The sequence below is a fragment of the Lepidochelys kempii genome, chromosome 3 (assembly GCF_965140285.1).
Source record: "Lepidochelys kempii isolate rLepKem1 chromosome 3, rLepKem1.hap1, whole genome shotgun sequence".
Classification (NCBI taxonomy): domain Eukaryota; kingdom Metazoa; phylum Chordata; order Testudines; family Cheloniidae; genus Lepidochelys; species Lepidochelys kempii.
The window spans coordinates 114,060,043-114,086,161 of NC_136382.1; the positions used below are offsets into that span (position 1 = coordinate 114,060,043).

Sequence of the window (26,119 nt, forward strand, 5' to 3'; positions counted from 1 at the left end):
GATTGGAGTCATCAGTCACAATAACTACCCACAAGCTCCACAGTACCCACAGGTTATTTCAAAGCCCAGGGTCTTGGAAACACTTACAGACCTGGGTAACTTAATGTGTAAGAGTAGTGTTTATAAGATCAGGTCATTAAAGTATCAAGTTGTGGGTACTGCAGAGTTTGTATGTCATTTTTATGGCAATTTGCTTTAATCTGCTTAAGAACAATTTAAAAGGTGAACTGAAAGGCCAAAAAAAAAAAAGCTTAATTGGAGTGCTCGCATGTCTAAAATAGCTATTAAAAAGTGTTTGCAGGAACAAAGCCTAAGTGCGAATATCAAAGTAGACTTGATTTCACACTTTAATATTCTCTTTTCTTTTCCAGAAGCTGGGCCAACCTATCCGTATTAAAATAGTTTCTTATATTAATCAGTGTTTGCCACTAGTCATTCTTTGAGATATCTTGGTTATCTTTGTTTTACATTAGATCTTGAATACAGCCCTTTCTTTGGCTAGAGCATTTCCATCAGCATAAATTATAACTGAATTCCTTATAAAACTAAATCACATTCAGGAGTTCTCTGAACTATTTGCTCTGTCCTCCTTGAAATTTCAACTAGTTTGATGTCTTTCAGAAATGTTTTTGTACTTCTTAAACTAGGGTTGCAAAGCGTCCCGTTTTCAAACATAATGCCTGGTTGAAAAGGGACCCTGGTGGCTCCAGTCAGCACTGCTCACCGAGCCATTAAAAGTCTGGTCGGAGGGGCTAAGGCAGGCTTCCTGTCTGCCCGGGCTCTGCACAGCTCCCTGGAAGTGGCTGGCATGTCCAGCCCCTAGGTGCAGGATCGATCAGGAAAGCTCCACGTACTGCCCCCCCATCACTCAGCACCGGGGACCATGGCCAATGGGATCTGCGGGGGTGGCGGCTGTGGGCGTGGGCAGCGTGCACTGCGCAGAGCCTCCTGGCTGCGCCTCCGCTTAGGGGCCGGATATGTTGGCTTCTTCTGGGAGTAGCGCAGAGCCAGGGCAGGAGAGGAGCCTGCCTTAGCCCTGCTGCGCCGCCAACTAGGAGCCACCTGAGGTAAGCGCCGCCCAGCCAGAGCCTGCATCCCAAACCTCTTGCCCCAGATCAGAACTCCCGCAACCCCCCACCCCAGCCCAGAGCCCCTCCCACACCCTGAACCCCTCATTTCTTGCCCTACCCCAGAGCCTGCACCCCCAGGTTGAATCCTCACTCCCTCCCGCATCCCAATCCCTGCCGCAGCCCAGTGAAAGTGCGTGAGGGTGGGGGAGAGCGAGCGATGGAGGGAGGGTGGATGGATGGAGAGAGTGGGGGTGGGGCGGAGCCTCAGGGAAAGGGGCAGGGCAGGGGTGAGGCAAGGGTGTTCAGTTTTGTGCAGTTAGAAAGTTGGCAACCCTACTTAAAACGTCAAACCTTTTCTTTTTAAAAAAATACTAGTGTTAGAATCAGATTTCTGTTGATGTAGCTTACTTGTGGCATGCACATGCTTCATCTGAATAACAGGAATTTTGTCTATGGACAAAGTTTTTCTTTTGTACTTTCTTTTGACAGAAAGGTAAGTGGAAGGAAAACTTTTAAAATATAATGGTCTAAACTGAGTCCATAGGAAAATTGGTAGGAGAGGGCTCTGAGAAGATGATCTAGGAGCGGGTTATAGGAGGATTGTCTCTGAGTTTTCCTAGGAGGAAAGGATTCTGACCCCAAATTCCAAAATGGATTTACTTCTGAGTCTCCAACAATGTGTGTAACAGGGCATGGAGGCATAATAACATACACTTCAGGCTCAGCACTCTCTGGCTCCAGCCCAGACTGAGTCTGGGCATAGTTCCCAGGCAGGTGGGAGTTGTAGACCTTGCAGTAATGATTTTGGGAATGGGGACAAAAATATAAAGGATCTCTCTGGGGAAGCAGCAATAACCCACTGGTATGGGTCTCTCTTCAGAGACCAAGAGAGATAAGGAAAGGATAAGCGCTCCAGATTTCTCCATTAAGGGCTGGGGAAGCCACCTGTGTGGTGACAAAGGGAGCAGCTATTGGAGGAACTGCATAGAGAGTTGGACTACTGGAGAAGAAAAACCTGGGAAGGGAAGTTTTATATTGAGACTCTTTTTGAGGAGGTCTTGGAGAGATTGAAGAACCTCAGGAGCAATTGGAGGAAGAGACTTTTGGGGCAAGGAAGTCTAGATGGATTGGATATTTGGTCAGGCTCTCATTTGGCAAGTTGCTTCTTCCCTATTCATCCAGGACTACTCCTAGATCCTCGCAACTGTGAGATCTTGCTGATCTTTCTGTTCCTCAGCACTCCCTCAGGACCTACCCCAGGGTCAGTTCTTTCAGATTGAGAAGTGCTGGTCTAATCTCGTTTCCCTGAAAGTGCATGGAACTCTATTATACATTTTACTCATGGTTTTGTCCAGTCTAATTCTTAAAGTTCTGGGTAGAGGTATTTCCACAACTTTCCTCGGGTTATTATTCCACAAGCTTAATAGTTCTTACAGTCAGAAACTTTTTCCTGATACTCAGCCTAAATGTTCCCTTTCTTAATTCATCCCAGGAAGATTTCATGGCAAATTTTAAATGTCTGTGGCTCCAGCTTAATACTAGTAGAGACAGGATATAATTTGAGGAATCTTGGACCCGATTGTAAAATGGAGAATACTTTGAAGAGGTCACTGCCCTTTCCATTTCATGTTTGGGCAGTTATTTTGTTTTTAGTAGTAGAGATTTATTTTTAAAAAGGTTTTTTTCTTTATTCTCCATTACACAGCTGAAAAGCCCAGCATGGGCCCTCTGCCCTGCAAGGGGGGAACATCATAGAATATCAGGGTTGGAAGGGACCTCAGGAGGTCATTTAGTCCAAACCCCTGCTCAAAGTAGGACCAATCCCCAACTAAATCATCCCAGCCAAGGCTTTGTCAAGCCTGACCTTGAAAACCTCTAAGAAAGGAGATTCCACCACCTTCCTAGGTAACCCATTCCAGTGCTTCACCACCCTCCTAGTGAAAAAGTTTTTCCTAACATCCAACCTAAACCTCCCCTACTTCAACTTGAGACCATTACTCCTTGTTCTGTCATCTGGTACCACTGAGAACAGTGTAGATCCATCCTCTTTGGAACCCCCTTCAGGTAGTTGAAAGCAGCTATCAAATCCCCCCCCTCATTCTTCTTTTCTGCAGACTAAACAATCCCAGTTCCCTCAGCCATTTCCTCATAAGTCATGTGCTCCAGCCCCCTAATCATTTTTGTTGCCTTCCGCTGGTCTCTTCCCAATTTTTCCACATCCTTCTTGTAGTGTGGGGCTCAAAACTGGATGCAGTACTCCAGATGAGGCCTCACCAATGTCGAATAGAGGGAGAATGATCACGTCCCTTGATCTGCTGGCAATGCCCCTACTTATACAGCCCAAAATGCAGTTAGCCTTCTTGGTAACAAGGGCACACTGCTGACTCATATCCAGCTTCTCGTCCACTGTCACCCCTAGGTCCTTTTTTGCAGAACTGCTGCCTAGCCATTCGGTCCCTAGTCTGTAGCAGTGCATGGGATTCTTCTGTCCTAAGTTTCGTCATCTTTTGTGTGTATTCAAAGAGACAATTTTCTTGTTAGATTCTCTCATTTTACCCACCAGTTGCAAATGTTAAAAGCTACATAATGGCTCTTGAGATCCAGGGCTGGGGCAAGTGCTCTGAGTGCCCAGGAGCTGTGGAGGGAGGTCTGATCCCTGTGTAAGACATTATATCTTCTGGGCACTGGGTACAAATCCTCTGAGATTGCACGCTGCTATTTCCCAAGTTGCGCCATGCAAACCCCGAGCATGGATAGACAAAGCTGTGGGTTCAAGCTGGGGTTAAGCTATAGAGGTGCAAATCACAGCATTAGGGCCCTACCAAATTCACGGTCCATTTTGGTCAATTTCGTGGTCATAGGATTTTAAAAATAGTAAATTAAACGGTTTCAGATATTTAAATCTGAAATTTCACAGTATTGAAACCATGGGGTGGGGGGGGAGCGCAAAGCTAATGTAGGGGGTTTCAGTATTGCCATCATTACTTCTGCCTTCAGAGCTGGGCAGCTGCTGGCCGGATACCCAGCTCTGAAGGCAACACCACCACCATTAGTAGCAGCACAGAAGTAATGGTATCAATACTGATATTCTGTGATTCTGTGAATACCATGCCATGCCATGCCATGCCAGACTCACATCTGCACTGCTGCTGGCAGCAGCGCTGCCTGCAGAGCTGGACTCCCAGCCAGAAGCTACAGCACTTCCTGCAGTCAGGGGAGGTTCCCAGAGGTGGGTGTGACTTTGCCTTGGGAGCAGCCCATGCAGAGGAAGAGGAAGTCCTGTCCCTCTCCAGCCCCTCCAGGACCAGCAGTTGGAGTTCAGTGCTTGGGAATTAAGGGGTCTTGGGCTGTCTGTGGGGGAGGTGGGGCACTGAGCCCTGGACAGTCACCCACTTACCTACCTGTCAGGCCAGCCTTGTTTCCCCCCCACACACACCATGCCACCTGACTTCTGCGCTGCTGCTGGCAGTGCCACTTCCTTCAGAGCTGGACTCCTGGCCAGCAGCCGCTGCTCTCTGGCCACCCAACTCCGTGAAATCTGGTCTCCCCTACAATAGTCAGATTTCATGGGGGAGATCAGATTTTATGGTCCAGGCACATTTTTCATGGCTGTGAATTTGGTAGGGCCCTACACATTGTATAGCAGTTTTTAGCCTGTCTCTGCTAGGGCTTTGCATGGTGCAGCTACATTTGTGACTGTTGGCTGAAATCTTCTGTCCAGACAAGCCCTCAGTTTTTTTTATGTGATAGCACATTGAAGCATGAGATCTGCCAAACCCTCAGCCCAAGCTCATTTTGTCCTTTTAGGAACAGAATAACAGTAAAGTTACAAAGCACGTTTGTCTATACTTTGAATTTCCATATTTACTTAGCATTTCCTCATCTGCTGGTGAATATGGAAAGGGGTCCCTAGCTGACTCCAGTCGTGGACTAACCTATTTATCCTACTTCTAAGGGCAGACATATCCTCTTAGCAAAAGATTCTGCTTTGAGTTGCTGTAAAGTTATTTTCCATGGTGTATATTTTGCAAAATGCTTATGGAAATCCAGAAGTAGGGTTCTTGTTTAATATAAATTCAAATATTTAATTCCTAGGAGATATATTAGTCTTCCAGACCATCTCCTGCTGCACATCCCTCTTGTTCAATAAATATATTTTTAAGATAAATCAAACATTAGAACACGTGTACATACTCTCTCCTGTGAGAAAAGGAGGGGAAAACCTAAACCCCACATCATTATGTTGTGTAGACACACGGGTAATTTTATGAAAAAATGGCATGTGTTACTTCATTAGCACTTGATAAAGCCAGGCCAACATTTTTGACTATAAACTAGTAGAGGAAAAGATGTAGCTTGCCATTAAAATCACAGGATGAATCACTAACACCATGACCCCTGTGAATGTATTTTAAGACACATGGTGGGTAATCCAGGGCAAGCGAAATACAGGGATGTTTTGATGAACAGATGTTGGACTTCAGAAGTGCTAAATCTCAGGTTACATAACCAGCCCCCTCACGTCCTGCAAACCCTTGCATTCCTGTGTCCCACAGTTATCCGAACCTGGTTCAGCTCAAATGAAACACACGTGGGGCAAAAAGCCTTCTGGAGGTTTGTACGCCAATTCAGTATAGCTCCCTATTTTTCAGTGTTTGAAATGCATGTACGTACAAGGATGACCTGTTTGAGGGATAAGCTAACTTTATTAGCTGGAGTTGTAGCATTATAACTGGACTTGGCTCTGGGAATGGAAATCCCTGCCCATGGAAAATTCCACATTTTTCAAAAAAGTCCATCCCAAATCAGGATAAAATGTCAAAACCATGAAAATTTTCACAGAAATCTTAGGTTTTGAGAGAACCAAAACAGAAATTTTTTTGGCTTCCTGGCTGCCCACCAGGAAAGTTCTTGTCTATTTCACTTTTTTGAAGAAGCCTTCTAGTCCAGCTGCCAGCAAGGCAGAGAGCCTGGGAGCTCAGCCTCTCTGGCCCTGGAGCTGGGAAGGCGGGGAGCTGAGGTACTGCAGTGGAACAGCTTTACAGGAGAGACTGGGAGAGACCCACATCAGAATATCCTATAGTTCAGTTATTAGGGCACTGTTCTGGGAGGTGGGAGACGCCTATTCAAATCCTTTCTCCCCCTCAGCCAAAGGGGGGGCATTGAGCCTGGGTCTCCCACATCCGGGGAGTGTGCTCTACCCACTGGAGTTAAAGTTATACGGTGGGCACCATCACCTCCTGCAGCCATTTTTATGGAGTGAGGCAGATGCCTATTTCATTCTCATGAGAAACAACTTAAGCATCTAAGCTTCCTGACTCCATATACCAAGGTTCCCACGCACCGCTAGTGCACCTCCTTGCATCTAGGTCTGGGAACGTAGCTGTCACAGCATAGGTTGCTGCTCACTCTGAGATGGTCTTTATTCTGGTAACTGGGCCCTCTGGCCAGGTCACCATTTAATCCTTTCCAAAGTTACAAAGTCCAAAAGGAAAACTGTCCAAATGCCATAACCAGACAGTGTTTAGCCCCAGCTCGGGAGTCTATGCCACTCTGCCTGAGGTTGGCAGGAGAACCTGGACCCAACCAATACACCAGGTTCCAGCCAAGGGACCCGACAATCAGCAATTCAAGTCTGCTTAGTCCCTGTTGCGGTTTCCCTGGGCTCATTCCTACATGGCCTCTCTATCTTCTTGACTGCTTTGCGTTTACTATTGGAGCCTACTCTTCTCCCTGTGGCTAAATCACCTGTCTGAGCCTCTTGCCAGACTTCTTACTACAGGTCAGTATTGCAGGGATTACTCTCCCCCTGAATTTCCTCTTTGTTCCTGATGGCAGCCTTCTTCCCCTGCAGCTCCCTTCTGCTTTCAGCCTCCAAGCTTTATAGTGCTGTCCCAGACCTTCCCCAGCTGGGCTTCACTTTTAATTAACCCTGGTCCTCCCTCTCGCAGGTGATGCCAGGTAACCTCACTGGTCTCTCAGGCCCTTGTTAACCCTATCAAGCTGGTGTAGGGTACACACTTCTTCACACTCCAGGAGAGGGATTCTGGTTTGGATCACAGTCGCCTCCCTGCAGCCCAGACTTAGGCACCTATCCCTGGCAGAGCTTAGGACATACACCTCTCCTTGATATCTCCCATTGGCTAGCTTAGATGGCTCTGGGCATAGCATGCTGGCTTTTCTGAATAACGTTTTTAGACAGCTGTCTCTTCCCATCCCATTGGATAGGGAACCTAGGCAACTAACTCAATCTTTGTGGATTGCAGTGTTGGTCCAGTGATTTTCCAAGTGCCTAAAAGTTAGACACTGCAGTGGTGGATCCAGGCCTTAGAGCTCAGGGCCACATTTTCAAGTATTTGGCACCCACAACTGGGATCCAGTTTATAAGAGAACTTGGCTCTCATCTAAGCACATAATGCTATGTGGATAAAATCTGCTTGATATTTTGTCAATTTCAAAAATGAATTAGAAGTACTACATCTGCCTTGACTCCCCCTGCCAATTTAGTGGCTTTAGCCATATCTTCCTATTTTAGTTTTTTTTTTTTTCCACTCGCCTCTTGCTACATTGAAGCTCTGTATAAAGAGGTAAAATTGACTAGTGCTCCCTACAGAGAAAACAATGAAATCTTATTTGTTTATGATTGCCCCACAATGTTCTAGGTACTTTACAGACAGGATATATGTACATACCTCATGCTGTGGCTTGGAAAGGGGAATTTCCATCTGGACTCATTGAGACAGGTATATAAAGTAGTAGTAGCTTGGGGATTTCCTAAGGGAAGGAAATACTCACCCCTTTTAGTCCAGGGAGATAATAAGGCCAGGAGACACGAAGACCCTGGAAACCTTGCTGCATTAGTTGCACTGAAAAATGGTACATTTCCTTCGCTCCTTCTAGTTCAGGGAAGTAATAAAGCCGCAAGATTGCCCGACAAAGAATGAAGAACCTGGGAAGCTAGTTACTTTAGCCACACTGGCGGACTATACTTCTCTCTAGAGACTTTAAGCTTAAATGATTTCCCTTTATTACTGGTTTCCTCTTACTGAAGCAAGCCTGCGAGCATTTGACAATGGACTCTTTTTCCGTTTGGACCAAGTGAGGAAAGCCTTGGTCCTGACTCCCTGGCAGTCAGCCAGAGTAGTCAGGCTCCATACCAAAAAGAGAGTGCTTTAAAGGGACAGTGTTTTATTTCTCATTTTGTTGTATTTTCCCTTCTTTGCTAGTGCCACAGATGCTGACTATACTCAAAGTAACTAACCTGAAAAATAGATTTTTTTTTTCTAGCCTCTTTCACTTACAGTAATGGTAGGTGTTAACATAGGTGGTAAAATCATTTCAGGCAGCAGTGTAGTTAAATTGATGTTGTCCATGTAATCACCCCTCTACAAGTTGTCAATATGCAGACACATTTAATAGAAAACTTTTCTCAAACTCAGTAACTTTCTCCTCTCCAGTGTTAGATGAGAGAGGAATAAATACCTTCTTCATTTCATTGTTTTTAAAATAGCTGGTGCTGAACAAGAGCTAGTGTGCCTTTCAGTGTTCCAGTACCAGTGTCACGTTTGTCATGATAGTGGGTATATTTTGTTACTTGGCAATTAGCTCAGTCCTACTTAGAATAAAAAACTTATACTACTAGCTTACATTGTAGCTACTTGTAACCATATAAATCCTAAGGAGTCGTATGTAAGCTGCAGCAATTCAGCAATATACAATATCTAGAATGAAGCATTTTTAAGATTTATGAACTTTTTCAAACTCAGCCTTTTTGTTTTCTAATAATACTTTGCACTCACATAGAGCCTGATGCTGCAAGATGCTGAGTGCTCTCGACTTCCATTGGAAACTGGGAAATGAGGATGCTCAGCACCTTCTAAGATCAGGACCACAGGGCCTTTCATTCAAGTATCTCAAAGCACTTCACAATCATTCATTAATTTAGCTTTCCTACACCTCTGGGAAGCAAGTAAGTTTTATTCCCATTTTACAGATCTGGAAACTGGGACACAAAGGGATTCATAGATCTTTATATCATCCAGTTTGACCTCCTGTATAACACACAGTATTTCACCCAGTTACTTCTGCGCTGAGTCCAATAATTTGTGTTTGACTAAAAGCATTTCTTCCAGAAAAGCATCCAGTCTTGATTTGAAAATATTAAGAGATGGAGAATCTACCACTCCCCTTGGTAATTCTTCCAGTGGTTAATTACCCTAACTGTTCAAAAAAAAAAAAGCCAATTTCTAATTTGAATTTGTCTGGCCTCAGCTTCTGCCCATTGGTTTCTTTTTGTGCTTTGCTCCTCTAGCTTAAAAAAAGGCCATTAGTACCCACTGTGTTCTTCCAGTGAAGGTACTTATATGCTGTAAGCAAGCCACCTCTCAATCTTCTTTTTGATAAGCTGAACAAATTGAACTCCTGAAGTCTCTCGCTAGAAAGCATTTTCTTCAGCCCTCAAATCATTTTTGTGACTGTCTTCTGCACTCTCTAATTTTGCAACATCCTTCTTTAAAAAAACGTGGATGCCAGAACTATCTACAGCATTCCAGGATCTATCTCTCTCCAATGCCCTAAATCACCTCCTACTTCTACTTTTTTTACTCCCCTATTTATACATCCAAGGATTGCAATTAGACCTTTAGGTCACATCATCACACTTGGAGCTCATGTTGAGTTGCTTCTTTATTATAACCCCTAAATCCTTTTCAGAGTCACTGCTTAGCAGGACTCAGTACCTTATTCTGTAAGCATGGTTGGCATTCTTCATGTCAATATATATATATATCTTTGTATTTGGCTGTGTTAAAATGCATTTACTTGCCTGGGCCCAGCTTACCAAGCGATCGAGATCACTCTGTATGACTTCTCTGTCCTCATCATTACCACTCCACCAATCTTTGTGTCATAAGCAATGATTTTGTTTAATAATGGCCTAGTACCAATCCTTGTGGAACCCCACTAGTAACATCTCCATTTGATGAGGATTTCCCATTAATGTTTACTTTTTGAGAGCTGTCAGTTAGCTAGTTCTTAATCTCTTTTTTGCTTTAGTGCTTCATTGATGATGGCAAAACTCCCCTTGACTTCGGTAGTCTCAGGATTCTACCCAGAGAGTTTAGTAGCCTAATTTTCAAAGATGCTCAGCTCCCTTAGCTCCCATTGAATATTGTAAGAGCTGAGGCTTCTGAACATTTCTGGAAATTGGGCCATCAGTGAGATGTCGGAGATCAAGCAGCGAGTTAGAAACAAAGCTGGAAATGGAACCCAGGAGTCTTGACTCCTAGTAAAACTTTAAAAATGTTCAATTCTTAGGTTGTAAGCTCAACAGGACGTAGACTGTCTTCCTCTGCATTTGTATACAGCACCTAGCACCATGGATCCTGGTCAGGGCCTTTTGATATCAAACCACAGAGAAAAATAATAATAGGAATAGTACTGGTATCTGATTAGCCTATTATGTAACACTGCTAACCAGAAATCTGCAAGAACCTGTTTTTCTTAAGGTTTCCCATTCCCAGCGCCTCGGCTCCTTTTAGGATTCCCTCCCACAGGGTGACTTGTATTGTTATTAACTATGAGACTATACACACCAGCTAAAATCTTTTCTTGACCTGTGACTCAGAACTGAAGCTCCCAGTGCTTGGAACTCTTTTCTCTTTGCTCTCTTTGTTCAAATTCATTTTCTATGACTCAATTTTATATTGTGGGTCTGTCACATTATTGAGCTGACTGGATTTTTTCATTGTGGAAAATTCTATACTACATATGTCTGTGTGTATTTCAGGTGCATAAGGAGTTTCATATGAACTGGAAACAAAGCATTTCTCTCTGCAGTTTAAGCTAGAGTATCCTGGCATTTCCTCTGCAGATGAGTTTGGTTTTGGCACCACCGTCTCTGTCAAGTTCAACTTAGAAGTTTGTTTCAAGCAATAAAAGTACCTGACCATATTCACATAAGTATCTATCTTTTCATGCTACCAATGTGAGTAAGTTTCAGCATAATTCTTTCTTACGCAGTAATTTGCTTGAGTTGGGGATGCAACATTAAATTGCGATCAAATGTAAGGAACCTCTTCTAAGTTTCTGTTCGGATTTAATATCTGACTTTGTGTGTAACTCTTCTGTTTGGTCACTATTAGGAGATTTCTCTTGCATGCCGTCTGTTTCCAATGTGATTTCTTTTCAATTCAGTGTCAGCATCTCTGACCAATTTTGAAAAGTCTGAGTGTGACACTTCATAAATTAAAATATATATAAATATATATATGTTGCAAAAAAGTCTTCCAGTGCAGTGCCAGCGATGACATGCTGCTGTGTAGAAGAAGAACAGGATGAACAGGCTACTCCTGAGCTTGGATTCTAGGCCCCTGTGTGGGAGAATTTAGGATTCCACACCTTTGAATAAGTGGAAGTAAGATGCATTTAACTTGATAAGACTGCTACTGCCAGCAGCTTCCTCAGAAGGGGCTTCATGATAAAACTTCCTAGTTGGAGAAAAGGGCCCGTTCGCTGGCAGTTGTTGTATAGTATGGAGTAAGCTAACTATCTCTATTGTCTCCGTAGGCATTTTCTGTATATTCTTTTATAAGCAAGTGTTTCATAATAGTAATATAACATTTTGAATAGTTTATGAGATGGAGAAGAATGATTGCATTTTCTAGTTCACTGCTAGGCCGGTGCAGGATTTTCCTGTACAGTATGTTCCATTGTGCTTTTCCCAATAAAGGTTTACATGTAAGCGATAGAGTTTCCACCATTTTCAGTGGTGAACTGTTCCATTGTCCAGCATATCAATATTTTCCTTACATTTATCCTTAACTTTATTTTTCTTAATTTTATTTGATTGTTCCTAGTTATGAACTTTTTCTACCTTGCTAAATAATTTCTCTCCTTCCTTGGAGTTTTCACCCTTCAAATATTAGTAGATGGTTGTCATGTTGTTTCCATAATTGCTTAGCAAGCTGTACATGTTTAATTCCTTCAATCTTTTTTCTAGTCAATCCCTCCATCTCCCTGAACAGCTTTGTTGCTCTTCTGTGAGCGTCCTCCAGCTTGTAAATTAATAATGAATTTAAGTTGGAATAACTATGGCACTATCTTCTCTCCTGTTTTCTCTCCTCATCCTGAAGATAAGACGACAAGCTGCTACATCCTTTGTGGGGATGTTCTTCCAGACAGGCACTGCCAGAACACAATAGTACTCCAGCCTTGATCCCAATACACTCCTAATCCAGACATCAGAGGGGTGTTATAGACTCTTCCCAGGGGGGGTTCCAGAATGGCACCAAGAGCTGAGAATCTGGCCCACTAGAGCCTTAAAATAGCTTTGCTGCCATGCAGTTAACTTTTTTTTTTTTGTCATTCTCAGTATATTAACCACCAAAAATCTTGTTTTAGGAGAACATTGATCATTTCAGTGGCATATCAAATAAGGGCCCTTCTAGACTGGCACATTACTACTAACCATAATGACATACATTTATTTCCATTAAATGAAGCAGTGGAGAAGTATTCACAGTAGTTCAGCTGCATGTGGGTTGAACATTGGGCCATTCCTGTGTAGCTGGGGAAATTAATTTACTGTATCTTTGACAACCACCTCTAATGTCCTGGGACTGACACAGCTACAATTACACTGCATAAAACAATGGAAGATATTGAATTTAGCCACCTGAAATGGAAACTCCACAACATAAAGAAGAAGGAAGTAAAACTTAACAGGAACATCTACTTCCTGAGAAAATGCAAGAAACAAAACATCGTCCCCAGAAGTCTCACCATCTATAACTTTCTGACTATTACATACAACTCAAATATGCTGAACAACTCTGCAGATGGACTTCAGAAAAGCTGAGGAACCATTTACTGCACCTCACATACTCCAAAAGGGAGCACCTCAAACAAGCCATCATCACATACTCCCACACACTGGAGGAAAATAATCCAGGAAAGTTACCTGGGAATCATGCAAGAAATCCAAAACAACTATCCAAAAAACCTGATGACAGGCATTCAACACAAAAACAAAAAGTGGAACCAACTACTCCACAACCCACAAAATACCACCTCCAGGAAAAACCATGGCACCACTACGCACCACATGCACACTACACACACCTGAACATCATCAGTTTATCAGGACTACCCTTCACTGGAGCTGAATTATCTGTTCTAAGGGACTGAATCTCTGTCTCACCACAGAACCTGATACCATACTAACATGTGGAGAACTAGGAGAATTCTTCCATCATCTCCACCTCAGAGAATTCTTTCACAATAATGACAGCACTCACAATTACCGCTTCTCCACTGACAATCATAAGAAAAAAGAATCATCTAACTGGAAACCACAGAATGGGTGAAACTACACTCTTAATTGTTACACTGATTGCTTCAGGAAAAACATGACTGCAAAATCCTTAACCAACATCCACCATAATCGCTCCACCGCTGAGAGGACAGCCAAACGGTCCCTAAATCTAACCACCAGTTAGTGATCAAACCAACAAACAAAGGGACACCATTGTAGTCCTCAACTATGATGACTACATTAGCAAGTTCAACCAACAACTCTGACACCACCTACTAAAAGGAACTCAAAGAAGACACCACATCACAATTTACCTAGGAATTTAAGGACATCATCAAATCCTTCCCCAAACAACTCCAAGAGAATCTCTACAAACTCACGCCCCACCCTCACTCCCAAACTCACCCAGAGACCTTCTGCATGCTTCCCAAGGTACACAGGCAGAGGAACTCAGGCAGACCCATCATATCTGGCCACAGCACTCTTACTGAAGGAATATCAGGACTCATATAAAGCATCCTGAAACCACTCACACAAAGGGCCAGCTTCCTCCAGGACACTAGTGACTTCCTCCACAAACATTCCTCCGTAACATTGTCAGTTTCCCTCAGAACACCATCCTGACCACTATGGATGTCATTTCCCTGTACACTAGTATCCCTCACAATGACAACATAGCTGCCTACCTCAAATATTTACATATATTTAACTCTCAGGTATCCACCCCAAACATGTCTCCAAACTCCACCATTTCATCCTCACCCATAACTGTTGTATAGTCAACAAGAAACATTTTGTCCAAATCATGAACATCAATGGGTAAGAGGATGGCTCCCCAAAATGGGACACCTTGAAGAAGAATTTCTGGAGAAATGCAACACGAAACATATAATATACCTGAGATACATGGATGATATTTTCATCCTCTGGACAGACAGCTTAAACTCCCTCATAGATTTATACCTCAACTTCAACAACCACCATCCATCCATTAAACTCTCTCTGGAACACTCCCACACTAATAACTTTTTCCTGGACACCATAATCAACTTCAACAATGGAACCCTACAGGCATCCATATACAAGAAACCCATGTATTACCACACCTACCTTCATAAATCCAGACACACCCAGAAATGAGTTATCTATAGCCAGGCACTCAAATACCACAGAACATGTTCCCAGAAGAAAGTCCAGGATATACACCTTAACACACTCAAAACCACCTTCACTAAACAAAGACACTCCACCGGAGAAGTAGATTGCATCATGGAATGGACCACCCAAATATCCCAGGAGAACCTGCTTCAATACAGAAATAACTCCTGCACACCACACAGCACATCCCTAGTTGTCACCTACCGCTCCACACTGGAACCCATATGGGGTATCCTCAAGCAACTACAACCCATACTTGATGGGGACCCTATTCTGAAAGAAATCTTCCCTAAACCCTGACTTCAGGCCTACAAACAACCTTCCAGCCTCTCCAAGCTCATAATCAGAAGCAAACTCCCCACAGACCAGGACACACCAATTTAAAGCATCACCAAGACCCTGCCAGAACAACAGGTGCAAAACTCACAGACTTATCCCCACTGCTACAATGATCAACACAACACACCTTTCAAGATGCATGGATTCTACACATGCCTGTGACAACATGTGGGTTACTTCATCCAGTGCACTAAATGCCCCAGTAACAACTATGTGGGTGAAACCAGAAAAATCACTATTGTCTCCAGTGAACTCTTTCAGGAAAATGGCAAAAGTCAAAAACACCCTGTGATGCTGTACGATTAAAGATGACCCTTTGTATCATGGTTGCTGCTACTGTAGGTGTCAGTGGAAAAGTTATGATTTACTAAGTATGATTATCATGTTTATATGCGTGTATCATCTTTGTATCTGAAGTTATGAATATTGGCTACGTACTTGCATCTTAACCCTGTGTTGTATTCCTGGTTAACACACCCCAGGATAGGATTTACATCAGGGCTAGACAGCTATGTGTTGATGGCGTATTCAGGACACTCCACTCTCACAACGGGCTATTGAAGAAACTCATCCTGTCCAGATAGCTCTTCCTGAGGATGCCTCAGACAGCGAGGAGCCAATGGCCACCCCCCTCTGATTCAGCAAAACGTGTAAGGACATGTGATATGCTGCTGTGACCCTGGACTCGATCTTGGCCAACAACTCTCCACAGACAAGGGTTGTCTGCTTTGCTTGGGACAGTAAATTTCCATGCACATGGCAAAGGATATAAAAGACCTCTGAGACATCTCCATGTTGCCTCTTTCCTGATATAATTCTCTGGACTGTGGATTTACCACCACCATGGACTAAGGATCAGTCAATCTTTTGGAAGTTACCAGAGAGACTTTACAAGCCAGCAGTCTATACCAGTGGTTTTCCAACTTCGGGTCATGACCCAGTACTGGGTTGCAGAAGTTAACACACTGGGTTGCAGCAGCTCTGGTCAGCACTGACAACCGGGCCATTAAAGGTCCTATCGGCGGTGCTGCCCAGCTAAGGCAGGCTAGTCCCTACCTATTCTGACACCGCACTGCACCCCAGAAGCGGCCAGCAGCAGGTCCGGCTCCTAGGCAGGGAAGCCATGGGGCTCCGTGCACTGCCCCTGCCCTGAGCACTGGCTCCACACTTGGGGGGGGGGCGGTGCCTGCGGGCGAGAGCCACGTGGAGCCGCTTGCATACCTCCGCCTAGGAGCCAGACCTGTTGCTGGCTGCTTCCAGGGCACAGCACAGTCCATGGTGCCAGGACAGGCAGGAAGCCTGCCTTAGCACCCCTGCTTCGCCGCTGATTAGGAGCTGACTGAGGTAAGCCCAGGCCCCAACCCCATGCCTCAATCCCCTGCCCCAAACCTGGAGCCCCCTCCTGCACCCCAAACCCTTCATTCCTGGCCTCACCCCAGAGTGTGCACCCCCAGCCCTGAGCCCTGACCCCCTGCCCCAGTCCAGAGCCCCTTCCCATACCCTGAACTGCTCGTTCCCAGCCCCACCCCGCAGCCCTCACCCCAGCCCTGAGCCCCTCCCACACCCCAAATACTTCATCCCCAGCTCCATTGGGTCACGGGCATCAACAGTTTTCTTCAACTGGGTCACCAGAAAAAAAGTCTGAAAACTCTTCTTTTATTAATAAAATCTTTAGTTAGTTTACTAAGGATTGGCTGACAGTGTGATATTTGGGTAAGATCTGAGATTCATATTGACCTGGGGGGTATGTGTCTTATCCTTTGGCATTAGAAAAAACATCACATACGGTGAAATGGGTTTTCAATAACCTCTCACTACATTAGATTTGATTGTCTAGATGGGAACCAACGGCTGAAATGCCTAAAGGGGACTGTGTTTGGCTTCTGGTTAACCAGTGGGATACTACAGAAGTTCTTTTGTTACTGGTTTGGTGAATCTAATTATAGAATAAACCACCAGCTTTTGGGGATCATCTGCCATGCTTCTTGCAGGTACCTGGTCATACACCCTAACACTTTTCACAAAGTGATCACTCTGTATCTGACCTGTCAGTCCTCATCCTCAAAGGAAACCTGCAGAACACTTTCAGAAGACAAGCCTGGGAGTTTAAATTCATAACTCTGTTAGACACTAAAAATCATGGACTGAACAGAGACACTGGCTTATTACAACAATCAGTAACCCACGGACCCTCTCTTCTTGTATTATGACTGCAGAGGTGTTCACGGGCCACTCTACCTTGAATGGACCCTTGGAATATGTGCTGACTACTTATGCTAAACAATTTGTGCCACCTTGCATTTAGCTATGGTCCTCGGAATACCCTTCCCACACCTTAAGAGCTCTATGTAGCTCGAAATCCTGTCTCTCTCACCAGCAGAAGTTGGTCTGATAAAAGATATGACCTCACCCACCTTATTTGTCTAACCATCATATTCACACAGTTTCAGGGCAGCAGAGTTGGGTTTTCCGTTATCAGCAATAAATGGGCTGATGTGCAGTTATATGCTGTTGCACCACTCTGTCATTCTAAAGCTCCAGCTTCGGCCATGTAACTCCTTGAGTTCCAGCTCCGCTCACCTATGTCTCCATCCTGAAAGATGCTGAGAACTCTCAATTCCTCGTGATTTCATTTAGAATTGAGAGTGCTCAGGATTAAGACCCCAGAGTCTTCTCATCTGAAAATATTCAATCGTTCGAGAAGGCTGAGTGATTTCCTAAATTCTCCATTTAGTAGAGATTTTTTTATCCTTATTTTGATTTAATATGGCAATGCAAAATTTTTCATGCAAGGGACATATGAAATAGTTTCCTACATTTCAGATATCAAACTGCTTTATTGCATTGAGGAATACAGATTTATTCTTTCTTTCTTTCTTGGTAAATACTTGTCACCAAGTTACCCAAAATGTATTTAATTTTTTTCATCCCTATTTGCATTTCAGTTTCTTTGTATCTTGGTTGTGTTAATACAAGACAGGCTGTGACTACTGCAAGAGGTTTTGCTCACTGTACAGTATATTCTTTTTAGTAAATTAAAGGAATGCCAAAACAAACACAGAAAAAATAACCCTAGAAAGTAAATGGTGTAGTTTGTTGCTCTCCATATGGTGAATTGTCACAAAGGTCATAAAAGGGGGGCGGGCGGTACCCTGTCCTCTGGTGGAGCAGCTGGATTTACATAACATTTCCAGATTGTTTACTTTGGCATGCTGCCAGATCTGCATAATTTTTATATTATGCTTGTTTGATGGATTAAGGGGAGGTGGTAACGATGACTTCAAGGAGTGGTTCTGTCATTTCCTTTTTATTTGTATTAAAGGGCCTTTTAAGAGAGTTGAAGATTATAAACTAGTCTAACTAAAATTTAAGTACAAATCAAGGTGAAGATCAGTTGCGTTATCAAAACTTAGCTTAGATCGAAGCCAGGAAGGCAGGCCCATTTTGATCATAGCCCTGGCCTGCACTTTTTCCCAAACAGCATATATACTTTTGTACTTTTACAGGCAGTTTATTACTAATTAAGAGCAGTTACTGTGAGGCAAACTGACAAAAGCCAAGAAATCTAAAATGCTCCTGAACAATCAAAAATAACCACAATGGGCTTGAGGTTCCCCTCCCATAGAAAAACTCACTGGAGAGGAAAATCACATCTGGAGACTGCAAGAAAAGCCTCATGAAGTTTCCTCCTCGTCATCTCCAAGGGCAAAGGGGGAGGGCGGTATGCGTTTGCAGCTTCTCAAAGCAGAAAGAGGGGGAGGCATGCTGTAACTCAAGGATCTGTGTGGTAAGCAAAGGGCAACTGCACATAGCTAAAAATCCTCTATGCTGCCTGCAGGCCTCTCCTCCCCAGGAGCAGCCCAGCTTTTCTAGCATTGCTGCCATTGGCACAATTCCTTGTGACTGAACACAAGCCCCTCTCTCTCTACTGGAGTTAGCAGCCACAAAGGGGAATTAGTGCTGCTAGAAGTAGGGATTTCCTACTGGGGTCCCAGAGAGACCATGTACAGAGAATAGCTGTTTCCAGTTCTTGCCCAGTGCCCCCACATCCCTCCTCCTGCCTCTAATCTGTGTCCTGTTTTGGAGGCGCTCCAAGGGAAATGGTCATGCAAGGGAACATACAGTGAAGGCACAGATCTCCCTTTTTTTTCCTTCCTTTCGTCCCCCTTCCCCCTCCCACACACACCAGATTATGCTTTCCTCTGCTCTCATGGAACTGGAGAGGAACAGCAGGCTCAGTAATTGCTAAGCAGGAGTAAGGGGAAAATATTTCACTTAAACTTTTTTTTAATCTACTACCAAATACATGCTAGACACTGTGCAGTCAAATATGAGGACAAGGTCCTTGCCCTGTGCAATCTAACTAGAATATTACTAAAATAAACATAGCTTTGGCTTTGAAGGCTCTTTCTGTTTTTAAGTAAGAAAACATGGATTGTAGCTGGAAAGTGTATTATCCAGGTCTTGCACTCACATAGCTGTTGTTCTATGCTTCCAGTCATCTGAATTTTCACAGGCATTGTTTTATTTATTCTGTTTTGCTTTGTGCATGCCTTTATGTAATGAACACTGTTATTGGGCCCTCTAGGTAAACTTAATATTTTTTCCTAAAATAGATGTCTTGTGGCTTTTATAGCTGGTTAAAAATATTACTGCGTTCCCTAAAAATCATTGTAGATCATTCCTGCTGGGTGAATATGTAGGTGTTGGAGTTCACAAAGTTGCTTCACTGTTCCTCCTAGGAACTCTGCCTTTGGAGCTATTGATCTATCTTGTAAACATATATGTAAATAATTCTTCAAATGTGTATATATGGGCCCCGACCTGTGAAGCACTTAAGCATACGCATAGCTTTGTTCACATTCACAGCTCCACAGACTTCAATGGAACAGCTCACCTGAGCAAAATTATGCACATGTTGGTGCTATGCAGGATTGGAACCTTTCTTTATAAACTACAATGGCTTCCTTTGGATGGAATACTGTATAGACCAAAAGTAGCTTTTTAGTTATATTAAACCATGTTGAGCTGTCCATGGTAGTCTTGCCTCAGCATGCTGGTTGTGTTTTGTTACTTCTTTGCCCAAGAAGAGGCAGCTACCAGTAAATCTTCCCTAGCAGGCAATTTAATTTAACTAGCCTCTCCAGTGCCATAAGATCTCTCTTCTCAATACCCCACTGCTGTGTCGTCTTGGATCTGTCCAAGCCTGTAGTGGTAACTGCAGGCACAATAAAGTGGATACTCCAACAGCAATACCAAGGCCCCCTCTGTTGTGACAGTTAATGACTAAAGTTGTGTGGAATATTTAGATTTCTTATTGGCAATTGGGAGGCACAGATGATGATCACTTCAGGGAAGAAATGAGCAGCAGAAACAGAGAAATTATCCAAGATCAAAGATCCGGTTTTCATACAAATCTTAGTAGTAAACGATGACGTAACAAAGAAGTATAAAGAACTGAACAGATAAAAATTAGTTCAGTTGTTTTTAAAATGGTTGTATTCTGGTGTTCCTCTACTAATAATTTATGTATCAGGAAGTTTGTGAAGGATAAGTGCTGCTTTGTAGGCTAGCAGAGTAAAAGGGTGTGGGGGTGAGAGAGAGAGAGAGAGAGAGATCACATGGTTTCGCGTCAACAGTTTGTCTTAGCACCAAAGACAAAATATTCCAGTAGACCTTTTAGATAATGGCAGTCTGGTACAATCGAGATCTGCTATAACACAGAGATAAGTTTGATGACAAAGAAGACAAACTCAGAGAAGAATAAGATTCTCAGATTTTTCTTCCTGCTGGGTTTGTTGATTTGTGTTTCTCTGATATTAAAATAAAACAATACTTAATGCTTTCAGGTCAATCTGAAGATGTTGGGCTCTAATAAATCACCATGAAGATGTTGAGAGACCATGGTGATGCATGTGGTATAAAGGAATGTATAAACAGGCCTTTCTCTTTATTTCAAGGAAACTTGCAAAGTGGTATAGGATATACACTACCGCCTTTATCCTTGCTCTAACTACGGGTATCCATCACTCAGAATCTCTGTCACCATTGTCTTGTAGCACTATCTTCAGACCAAGGTGACAAAGCCAGGTGGAACAACTGTCTCATCTTGCTGTTTCATCTCTTATTTCATGTCAGTGTTATCTAATATTTTGAGATCAAGATGTCAGTGGTAGGACCAAAATCCTTGATTCCCCTTTTCTTAGTTCTCCAGCCTGAACCTTTCAGTGCAACTCTCAATCTTTTTTTAAGAACATACAGCCTTCATTTTAGATCCAAACATATACGTCCCACATAATTTACTGCTGTTTCCCTTTCTGTTACTATAAATCATGAATATCGTACGCTCTGCATTGGGAAAACTAAGTGTCAGGAAACATGATTAGTTATAGAGATGAATTCCTCACCATTTTACATTTCCATCTCCACTTTTGCTAAAGAAAAATGTGGACATTAGGGAGGTTTCACAGTTAGAAGTTTAGTAAGTGGCTTTTGATCTACAGTATTAATGGCACTCTGAGCAGTTCCCTCCTCCTTACATTGACTTGTGACTTCTCTATCCAAAAGAGGAAGAAAATGTTGGGGATGCTCAATGTTGTCTCTTGGTCTTATGTTTCCATCTAGTGGAAAACTGGGAAACCACAAAAGTAAACATGCCCTTCTTCTGACCTGGCGAGCTCTTGCATGTTTTTTTTCTCTGACATTAAAATAAAACCAATTCTTGGGAGAGAAAAGACAGCTATATGCTTTTGTTAAGTGAATAATTTTATTAGGTGTTGAGTTGTTTTATGTGAACTTATCACTTGTGAAAGCTATCTGATGCAATCCTATAGACTCAGGACAGGGCAAGATTCTTCAGACAGTCCAGTCAATGCACCTTAATTAACCATGGAGGGACCACCATTAGGGTGAGAATTCCCCATGCACAGCCAATCCTTGACATGTCTGCTACGGCTTTCCATTGGGCACTAGACTGTAACTCATCAAACTCATTTCACAAAGGCAAGCAAACAATCATCAGGTGAGAACAACTGTTGATCGGTACTAGCGTGCTGGATTCAGACAGGTAACATATGGGTTTGTGGCACTATATCTCATTACCAATTCCCCCTCCCCCAGCTATCTATCTAAATTAGAACAAGAAGAAAACACAAAGTATTTGGTATGTTTTTTAATTACTAGACCTAGCTATTTTGGGGAACATTTTCCCCCATAGCTAATGTTTACAGCAGACCAAGAAAGTACATTAAGTATTACATTGGAGACAATGGTTCCATTGAGCTCTAATAAATATTTAACCTTCCAACTACTTGAGAAAAGTTTTCCCAAGCTAGGTGTGATTATGTATTTGTGTACACTTAAATTATGCTCATTCATGATCCTAGTTTACTCAGAGAAGTGTGGCCAATTAGGAGCCTAGCTTGCCATATCCTGGCTAAATACAAGATTAGTGCAAGCGTCATTAGATAACCCCAGGCATAGAATAGCCATGTTCAAGTGTGCATGTGCAAATGTGCATGTGTAATTTTGAAAGTCTGGTCCACTATACTTTGTCCTTCTTTAAAAGTTTAATATTAAAAATTACTACACAAAAAGGGCTGGAGACATTTTTTTAAATCAATAATACAGTAGAACAATGCCTTAGTTCTAAAGAAGAATGTGATTTTTGGTTCTAACTGTTGATCAGATCCAAATTTTTTTTTCTTTTACAGAACATAGGAAACTTGGAAATCTGACTGTGACAGTGAAAAAGACCATCCCTTCTCCAGAAGCCATACAGATCCTCTACCAGCGCATGAGATATGAATATGAGTTCTACTACTATGTCAAAGAGCAGTTTCACCTGCTAAAGCGCAAATTCGGACTGAAGTCTCATAGCAGTGAACCACCTCCCAAGCCAGAATTCTTTATTCCTTCTCCCCTGGAAACTGAAGAACCGATAGATGATGAGGAGCAAGATGATGAAAAGTGGTTAGAAGATATCTATAAAAGGTGATGCAAGCACCGAGCTCTTCTCTGGTGACCCCTCCAGCTTTCTCAATATTTTTTTATTATTAAAAAAATATTCCTTAAGGGACTGAATTAATGCGCAGCAGCATTTAAAACAAAAAAAAGTTCCCACATGTTGGGGCAATTGAGAGACACCCGGTTTTGCGGGTTATATTTGTTTAATTTTATTATATTTTTCTTGACTCCATAGGATCCTTTATATGACATATTTTAAGATGGAACCATCTGTCATCTCATCACAAAATAACTTTTGCACAGTAAAATGCTTCTGTACACATGTACCCATTTGCAAAACAACATATATTATGTTAGACGTCATTTACCAAGTAACTTTCATAAAATCTCTGTCACCAGTAAGTCATAATACCATGCCCATTACTGTGGCATTGAACATCTGACACCGTTTATAAGCTAGTAGGGATACCACTGAAGCATAGCAACAACATCTGAATAGCAAGCAAATATAAATGGTTATATGATCCAGAGCCATTGTTACAACACATAAGGTTCAAACTGTATTGGACTCAAAACAGAATAGACAGTCTCCCCTGGGGGGCTTCCAGTGAGAGGCGTCCAATGTACACTTCAACCAGATTATATCTGGCGAAATAAAACAGGTTAAAGAACCCAGTTAACTGGAAGGGTTCACAGAGTCAAAATGGAAAAAATTATCAGCGAAGTTGAATGATTGAGATGAACGGGTCGATGGAAAGCCAAGGGGACGGTATTGTGTGGTCTTGGGATTTTATTTCTGCAGTTGAGAATGTTGCTCTGAGGCCCTGGAGGAAGAGGTGTGGGGCGTAGTTTTTATTTTAAAGAAAAAAATTATACTATTGTTGTTCCTACCATGGTCACAGACCCAAAATTATACATAGAAGTTATTCATGCTTTCCTTTAGTATGAAGATTTCTGTAACCTCAGTTCTGTGAGTCTTCATATCTCATGCAAATAATTAACAGAATTAAGGTGAAATACAGGTGAGGACACCAAATTTGGGTGGAAGTGAAGTAAACGTGATTTTAAAATGAGGGATTTTTTTGTAATAAGAGACATTGACAGGTATGACTGACCTCTTACATATTGATAAAATAAAACAAAGAAAAAGAATATCAATGTGGCATCAGAAAAACAAAACACATTGAATGGTATATTGGTATGAACGACGCTGAAAGTTTAAGTATTGTTATCAGGAAACACTAAAAAGTGGAGTGAATGGGACTGGGTGATGAAATGGGGAAGTTCCATTTAAGTTTTCCCCAGGATTTCTGGTACAGTTTTGTGACATTTAGGACTAGACTTTAACGTGGACAATGTGCCCATACACGCCAGTAAGTATCTACTTTGCACTCCTAAACAGACTACTCCAATCTTGGGTCCATGCACATAGGAGTAAGCAGAGCTGCTTACCTGTTTGCTCCCTCCCTGGAGTCAAGTGAGTGAGGGATGGGTGGAGTCTTGGCTTCACGTGCACACTTGCTCATCAGCAAGCTGTGTCAGTGTGGCATGAGCAGGCGTAAACTACTAGCGCATAGACCAAGGAAGAAGCGCAGGAGGAATTGTAAATCCGAGGGGTGTCTCTACATCACAATGCCTCCCTATATCACTTCTTGGAGGGGTACAACATGTGCACCACACCTTGCATGGGGCTGTGCCTATATTCACAATCTAATCGTTGCTAGATTTCTTCTAGGCCAGTGGTCTTCAACCTTTTTTCATTTGTGGACCCCTAAAAAATTTTGAATGGAAACCTTTGGAAATCTTAGACCTAGTCAGCAAACTTCCAAGGGTCTGCAGACCACAGGTTGAAAATCACTGTTCTAGGCAATTTTGGCTGGTCTCTTTGGTAATTGCTTCAGGGGAGTTTCACTGTCTATGTATAGTCTGCAAAATGGATCTCCATTTGGAAGTAAAAAGCAAAAGTTATTTTGTGATTGAGGTATGCGTACAGGCCCAAGCTATGAAGTGCTTTCCAGAGGCTTACCCTTCCATGAGCCTGCAGGGATCCAAAATATATGGTGGGCCATCTTCATTATCTAACTGGTCTTTATTATAGTCGTCTGCAGAGAACAGAAGTAAAGAAGCATAATCGTGTTAAGACATGATAATTTTCAGAAAATATTACGGGGGGGGGGGGATTTTATTCTCACTCCTTACATCCCAGTTGTGTGGTACCAATGCACTACTGTGAAAGAAGGCATTAAAGAAAGCTGCAAGTGGCATAGATGACAATTAACATAGTCACTAAAATATGAATCTGCTGCATTGTATATTTTAAGTGGTTTCTATGAAATTACATTGAAAGAGTAATGATTAGTTTACACACTGTGGAATTGTTATATTTTGGAAAGACAATTAATATTCTCATCTTTTTAAAAACAAATTCTGTCCAAGTCCTTTCACAAGTGTCATAGCAGAATAATCAGTCACTTAACTCATTCACCCTTCCTGCAAATTCACTTCCACTTACTATAGACATTTCAGTCTATTTTTATCTTTATTTAATGATATCTTCAGCCCTAATTATTTTATAGCCTAAACATAAAAACTGGTACGTGATTTATTCTCTGGGTTTTAATGTTGTATTTTTCCTAACAACTGACCTGGCCGCTTCTCCCTGAATGGTAACTTCATGAATGTGTTGGCACATAAATGTCTACAATTCCTGGCCCAACAGTCCCTTTGTTTGTCATGAAATATGTTTTATATTTTACTTTAATGTATAAAAAGAACATTTTAAGCTGGTTAATCTTTGATTTATTTATTATAACTTTCCAGAACATTCCAAATTCTAAGTTGCTCAGGAAGGAGTTGATTTAAATGGTTTTATTTTGGTCTGATGGATTTCTTTTTTTCTAAAACAAAAAAATCACTGTTATAAACCTTTAGCCCACAACAGCTTTGCAGTAAGTGCCGTATATGTATGGGTACTCGATAAAAATAAGAAAACATATCTGTACATTAGCTTAGCTTTAAATGAAAGGAATCTTTGTTTGGCATGAAATATTCTTTAACTTATTCACTACCCTCTCTAAGATTCTGAAATATAAAAAACCCGTGTGGGAGGGTGGGGGGAGGTTTCGTTTATTGGGACTTTTTGTTTTTAACTCCAATGATGTTTGAAAATACAACTTGTGCTGTTCTACTCTGCTTCGCCATATCCTGTTTGGTTCCTTCTCACCATAGCCTATTTGGTTACTCAAATTTTCCTTATCTGAATGTAATGCCAATG

General features: G+C 42.3%; 1 protein-coding gene across 2 annotated transcripts in view; it reads left to right on the top strand.

Moving 5' to 3' along the window:
• UST (uronyl 2-sulfotransferase) overlaps positions 1-25,630 on the top strand; it is a 292,952-nt gene extending 267,322 nt beyond the window's left edge. For both annotated transcript variants that reach the window (XM_073337584.2, XM_073337586.2), the window contains exon 8: positions 22,593-25,630. In XM_073337584.2, the coding sequence (XP_073193685.1) occupies positions 22,593-22,876 (284 nt within the window). In that variant the 3' untranslated portion in view covers positions 22,877-25,630. The remainder of the gene's footprint in view (positions 1-22,592) is intronic.
• The last annotated feature ends 489 nt before the right edge of the window (positions 25,631-26,119 follow it).